The following is a 6,976-nucleotide window of genomic DNA, read 5'->3' on the forward strand; positions in this document are numbered from 1 at the left end:
AGATATTCTTGAAGCTAGCTAGTGATACTTTAAGCATATATATATATATTGGGTGCTTTTCTGGTGCACACCGCAACTAAAATGTGAATGAGTGGACTGATGTGGTGCACTGATTCGGGCGATCTGATGGTGGAAAATAGGGGGTAGTATAGTTCCCGTGCACCATCATATAGGTGTGCATATTTTGAATTCTATCCGTGCATTTTTTTTGTGTTTTGTTTTTTTCATTTCTTTGTTTTGTTTTTATTTTTGTTTTTGTTTTTTTTTTTTTGTTTTTGTTTGCGGTGGCGATTTGCAGCCCTGATAGACTGGGCGACGCGATGAGTAGGAACGAACCTGCGACCACCGTATCCAGCCGCCGGTGTTGCCGCGAGCCCGGAGTGACGCCGCTGTAACCACCCCGTTGTGATCGCATGGGAGAGACAGCAGGTCCGCTTCCTAATGGGGTTTGTTTTGTTTTTTTTTTTTTTTCCTCCCTGCTCATCCTGATCGCCCGAATTCATTGCGCCTGGCTGCAATTCTGCGTCTACATGTTGTGGAGCAGGAGGGTGATAATGTGATATACCCTTAGAATTACTGTGCTTACATTTTTCTTAAATTAAAATTACTGTGCTTACATTTTTCTTATATTAAAATTACTGTGCTTAGCATTCCTGGAACCTAAATCTTACACTCACATTTTTCTTTTATTTTGTATTTGAAGTTTGGTTTTATGTATATAGTTGCAACCAGGGCCGTATTTTAAGTTTTTGTGGCCCTGTTCTGCTAAATAAATGTGGCCCTACCAAAATCACAATTTTTAAAACCAATACATGCAAGTTTCGAACATTTGACCCTCCAAGTTAAAATACAATAAATACACCTTCTTACCATCTCTTCATGGAACCTTTTAAGTTCAATTGAAAACTTTTAAGATTTTATTTCTAAACTAGCTAGGTAAAAATTAAATATTGAACCTCTAAAATTTGGGGCCCCTCTAAAATTGGGGGCCCTGTGCGGTAGCCCAGCTTGCACAGCCTAAAATCCGGCCCTGGTTGCAACTTAATTTCAGTTTAAATTGTGATAAAATTAATACAAGCAGTGCAATATATCGTTGAGAATACCATGAAATTAATCTTGGGCAGTGCGAATGAGTGCAAATTAGTTTTAGATTTTTGCCCGTCATGATGTTGTACATGCTCCTACTACATATGGCAGGGAGCGGAAGAGTGTGGACACAGGTGGGTATATCACTGTACCAGTCAAATATTGGTGGCCTATTGTGGATACCTCAATTACACCGGCTGTCGGGCACCGCTTCAAAACACTAGCAGAAGGCGTACATTTTTACATCAACTATGCAAGAATATGTGGCTGCTCTGTGAGGCACGGCACACTAAAGCGAGGTCGTGATGGCAAAGTCACCACGCGCTACTTATTATGTAGCCGGGAAGGTGTAAAGGGCGGTGGTGGGAACAAGATAAACCCTGTAGAGGGTGGCAGTGGTGGTCAGAGCACTCAACGTAGGAAACGGGTGTCCAACCGGTTAAATGTAATGCTCGGATTTGTATCACGCTCCAAAAGGGAATGGTGTTGCCATTGCAGCTTTGTGTGGTGTGCATCCTCCTACATCCATTACCATTAAACCGCCAGTGCAAGCAAAAAAGAAAGGGACCGGAAAGCGAATTAAAAGCCAATGAGAGTTAGCCATTGAGCGAAGTGGCAAGGCCTGCAGAAAGTGCGGGGTGTGTAGCGTGTACGCGCATCATAATGCTCGCAGATACCCGTTGAAGTGATTAGTGCACCCGTTTGGTCCATTCCATCAATTATATTTTTTTGTCCGTCATTTCTGTTATTTGTAAAGACATTGTAGTTTTGGTCCATTCTATTAATTATATATTATTACCACCCATTTCTGGTTATGAATAAAGCCATTAGAGTTTTGGTCCATTGTATTAATTCATTTGAATCATCACTGGTTATCAGTACCGACATTGTAGTTTTTCTAGTTATGAATAAAACCATTAGAGTTTTGGTCCATTATACTATTTCATTTGAATCATCTATTAATCGTACATTTATATCACCCATTTCTGATTATGAATAAAGCCATTAGAATTTAGGTCCCTTATATTAATTCATTTGAGCTGTGCTGCATATTGTGCATTACAATGGGTTTGTGCTTTATATTTGCGGAGCGATACCACATCATTACCAATTTCAAGCGACACGACATTGTCGTTCGTAGCGATACTAGAAAGAGATATGTTTTGCATACTATGCATTGCAATGGGTCCGTCCAGGGATACCACATAATTACCAATTCCAAATGACATTCACATAATTACCAATTCCAAATGACATGACAATGCCGTTCGTAGTGATACTAGCAATGAATATGTCAGTTTGCTACTCATTTAGCATGACATCCTTTATAGAACATATAAAGTTACTGTTGGTTAATAGTGAGTTATGCTGTGTTCATTTCTTTATGTCATGTTGTTATGCACATTGTTGCACCAAAAAGCCGGGACCCTACATCAGTTCAATAGATTTTAATTTATTGGGGGTAGGACAGTTGCATTGTTTGAAAACTATTGCATTTGGCTCCGGCCATACAATAAACTACACAGTGGTAAACAACGGAAATCATATTGTCCCCGCTAATGCACTGGTACATTAGTAAGCCCACAACCTTCACCACTAAAACTAACATCCAACCCCTCGACTACTGCTACGCTATTTAGATTATCCATTTTTCTAACTCACATCCAACATTTACTTAACTGCTCCTGTCAGTAGTTGTTCGGTCCTATGCCGTCATACTCCCCTGCTCGTGTGCGAATATTGTGCATGTTGCCATTCACCGTGCTAAGCAAGATGTTGTGCAGAAACCTCTTTCGCATATTTTCAATCTCCCCGGGACCTCCTGTCCCCAGACCGCACTGCCAACATCTGGGATCCTGTCCAACAAAAGCTTCCATGTGTCTCATTGCGTAGACTCCGGAGTCACCGTTGGTGGGGGTGTCAGACCACGCCAACTGCATCCTCTCGGGCTGCATGTTCCTCAACCGTAGAGCCCTGACAATGTGCTGTTTGCTGTCTAAATACGCGGCCAGTAGGTCCCTCTGCAATCAATCATTAGTTCAAAAGGGGCATGAGTATACTTAAACAATAACATGCAGTGTTGAGCGTGCGTGATGTTTACCAATTCCTCCGGTGTTGTACCATACATCACTGTACCCATGTTTGCCGTGGACGAGCTGTCTATGATGACAAATGCGGCATGCTTGAAACTGATACACATCACGTAAAACTGTGCCTTGTGGAATATGGAGAAGAAATACTGCACGACACAAGTTAGCGGTGTTAGACTACGCTCGTTGTTTTGCGTTACCAATTAGATGCCCTAATTTGAACACGTTTGATGGCTTACCATGTCCAACGTGGCTGTCCCCACGTGGTTAGTGGTCTGGAATTCTGCGTCAAGACGGCGTCGAAACCATGATACCCACTCATCCCAACTGGCTGAGATGCTCACCACCGTCCCAATCTGCCACATATAAGAGTTAGTGGCTATATAACACTGACGTGCTTAAACTCTATAAAATCAGTGGTGCATTTCTGTATTCCTTATGGTATTTGTGCATTCCTAATTGTGTTTATTTGTGCATTGCTGGGTGCTAAAACTCTATAAAATCAGTGGTGCATTTCTCTATTCCTTATGGTAGTTGTGCATTCCTAATTGTGTTTGATTGTGCATTGCTAGGTGCTAAAACTCTATAAAATCGGCGGCGCATTTCTGTATTCCTTATGGTATTTGTGCATTCCTAATTGTGTTTGTTTGTGCATTGTTGGGTGCTAAAACTCTATAAAATCAGTGGTGCATTTCTGTATTCCTTATGGTATTTGTGCATTCCTAATTGTGTTTGTTTGTGCATTGTTGGGTGCTAAAACTCTATAAAATCAGTGGTGCATTTCTGTATTCCTTATGGTAGTTGTGCATTGCTGGGTGCTAAAACTCTATAAAATCAGCTGTGCATTTCTGTATTCCTTATGGTATTTGTTTGTGGGAACTAGTGAATGGTGTATTTGTGCATCCTTGAGTGCAGTTGTGCATTCCTAATTGTGTTTGTTTGTGCATTGTTGGGTGCTAAAACTCTATAAAATCAGTGGTGCATTCCTGCATTCCTTATGGTATTTGTTTGTGGGGTCTAGTGAATAGTGCATTTGTGCATCCTTGAGTGTAGTTGTGCATTCCTAATTGTGTTTATTTGTGCATTGCTGGATTAAGGTATTACATATTTTTTTGTTGACTGTTTCGAACAGAGTTAAAATAAAATTGCATGAATCACAATACCGTGCGAATATGAATGCACATCGATGCATCCTGGAAGTTAGAACCAGCATGCAAAATCGATGTACCGCACATGTTCGAACCTGTTAATACCCGCACCTGCTAAGCTGGCCGAACCTGTTAATACCCGCACCGGCTAAGAATTGGGAAATGCAGTATTAAAAATAGTACTCACAATTCGGAATTTGACAAACTAATGCAAAGAGAACTACAAATTAAAGAGAAGGAAAAACTAAACAATTTAATAATGAATTATGATAAAGCAAATAAACTAGAACTCGTCATTTAACACTATAATTAAGCAATGCAATTAAGCTTTGAAATTAAATATGCAATGTAATTAAGCTTTGTACTTAAGCATTAAAGAGGTTAACAAGCTCTGTATTTAAGGAAAATATAATGTTAATTACTAGCAACCAACTTTAGTTTTGCAGTAGGCAATAAAGCCGAACACGAAAATAACTCTAATTAAATAATCATTAAGCAATGTAATCTAACTAAGCAACACTACTCTCAGATTCGGAACAAAAATGCTTGGAATTAAATTCCCAAAAGAAAGACAAGAGGAAAAAGAACCAGAAACTTGCTCTACTACTGCCGAACTGTACACTCCTTTCACCATCTTAACACCCAAAGCCAGTCATCATCACCAATTCCATCAAAATTCACTCTGAAATAGTTCCGGTCTGGCCCTGTGTGAAATTTAATACGGCAACCTAATGTAGCTACGAGCAATTCTAATAAAGCAATAACTGTACAGAGAAGTGACAACACTTGCAGAGTTTACGACATTGCACCATGTAGCGAGTGCTCTAGATAACCTATGTCTTTCTTTGCATTTTACTAACAAATTAACGGATCACAAATCCTTGAATTTAGAGAACCCAACGTTCTGCATGTAAGCTGTTTTTTTATTTTTTATTTAAATGTAACCACAAGTGAAAAGTCTCTGAGAATAGCATTTGACAAAATTTAATAAATTAATAGCCCTGAGCATTTTTTTATTGCGATGAATGCATTGCCATTTAAATGCTATAATTTAGGACCTTTCATGTCTTGATCATAATGTTTTCACCTTGTTTTATTTCTATGAACTGCTTATTCCTGGTGTAACTACACATGATGTGAATTTGTATACAAATAGCATTTGATAAATTAATTGGACTAAGATTCCTATCATTGGCAAATTTAGTACTTTGCCAGTTGATAGAATGCATCCTTCTACATAAGGCTATAACTAGGCATCAAACTCTCTATCCCACAACTTCAGTACTTAATTATTCATTCAATTTAACTGTGAAAACCCTAAAATGAACCGCCATTCAATGGATTTATAATCTATTTTGACCCCAAAATTCCATATTAATCGAGAGATACAGGAAATCCACTAAAGCTATACGGAATTCACAAGTGTAACTATACATGATATGAATTTGTATACAAATAGCATTTGATAAATCAATTGAACTAAGATTTCTATCACTGGCAAATTTAGTACTTTGCCAGTTGATAGAATGCATCCTTCTATATAAGGCTACTCCTAGGCATCAAACTAAAATGAACTGTCATTCAATGGATTTATAATCTATTTTGACCCCCAAAATTCCATATTAATCCAGAGATACAGGAAGTCCACTAAAGCTATGCGGCATTCACAAGTAGATACATCAGCAAAAACCTAGCATACAAATTCCAATCACTAAGCAATAACTGACACACCTTCTAATTGATTCTAATTAGAGTTTGAAGAATCAATAAACCCGGAAGAATGACCCAAAAAAAATTCAGTCACTAAGCCATAACTTACACACATTCAAATTGATTCTAATTAGAGTTTGAAGAATCAATAAACCAGGAAGAATGACCCAAAAACAAATTCCAATCACCCCACAACCCCCAAAAAACGCCACTGCCACTGCCCCCTAACCCCGTAAACCCCCAATACATAGAAATTGTAGGTAGAAAAACATAGAACCCATAGGAAGATGCACAAACCTCGCATGCCCCACCGGTGCGCGATCCGTCTCCGTGCAGACACTCTAGACGCTATCCCGGGGACAGCCCGTACGAAACTGATGCGATCAGGTGCCGTAGGAGACTGACGCACGGACCGGCGTCTGAACGCCCGGGACGCCTCTGCGACCCTGTGCAACGAAGCCGACGGGCGGAGTCGTCGGCGAGAACGAATGACGAGACCTACCCCTCCTAGAACGGCGGCTGCCACTAGACCGAGTCATTTGCGTATCTCACCACTCACCTCGCGATACGACGCCTCCACAGAGCTATTCTGAGTGTACCGCTAACGGAAACGAAACATACAACACCCGCCCCCCCTAACCCCAGCCAAATTACAAATTGGCTCCCCCACACAATGCGCCACAAATAAATGGTGAATGTGGTAGGGTACACTGAGTGCGTGTGCACTCTAATTTGCACCCATAGATCAGCCCAAACGCACGGTCAATAGGAGTGCACACGTACACACGTTACTAGAAATTTACACCTGAACTTTTACCTATATTAGATAGATGATATACATTAGATAAATACATATACGTCTAATGTATACGGTACACATTTAATTGGATTTGTAAGTATTCTTCTTTTTTTTTTTTTTATCTGTATAAATATATTGTTATT

General features: G+C 39.8%; 1 protein-coding gene across 2 annotated transcripts; it reads right to left on the reverse strand.

Annotated features, from left to right (window-relative positions):
- Positions 1 to 2,562: 2,562 nt before the first annotated feature.
- On the reverse strand, positions 2,563 to 6,626 carry LOC109189840. Of its 2 annotated transcripts, none has more exons than XM_019340464.1 (5): positions 6,332 to 6,626; positions 4,340 to 4,453; positions 3,416 to 3,532; positions 3,188 to 3,325; positions 2,563 to 3,107 (listed from the first exon to the last, which is right to left on the reverse strand). In XM_019340464.1, exons 2-5 carry the CDS (start codon positions 4,409 to 4,411, stop codon positions 2,775 to 2,777), a joined length of 660 nt encoding a protein of 219 aa, XP_019196009.1. In that variant the 5' UTR covers positions 4,412 to 4,453; positions 6,332 to 6,626; the 3' UTR covers positions 2,563 to 2,774. The 2 variants fall into 2 exon arrangements, with proteins under 2 accessions (XP_019196009.1, XP_019196011.1); XM_019340466.1 differs by having other exon boundaries at positions 4,340 to 4,472.
- Between the last annotated feature and the right edge of the window lie 350 nt (positions 6,627 to 6,976).

This window comes from Ipomoea nil, unplaced genomic scaffold (assembly GCF_001879475.1).
Source record: "Ipomoea nil cultivar Tokyo-kokei standard unplaced genomic scaffold, Asagao_1.1 scaffold1564, whole genome shotgun sequence".
Lineage (NCBI taxonomy): Eukaryota > Viridiplantae > Streptophyta > Magnoliopsida > Solanales > Convolvulaceae > Ipomoea > Ipomoea nil.

Coding starts and splice junctions, on each gene's coding strand:
- LOC109189840 (XM_019340464.1), bottom strand. CDS start 4,411: ATGTGCGGTACATCGATTTTGCATGCTGGTTCTAACTTCCAGGATGCA. Junction 3,533..4,339: donor TGTGCATTCATATTCGCACG/GTATTGTGATTC, acceptor TATATGTGGCAG/ATTGGGACGGTGGTGAGCAT. Junction 3,108..3,187: donor GTACAACACCGGAGGAATTG/GTAAACATCACG, acceptor GATTGATTGCAG/AGGGACCTACTGGCCGCGTA.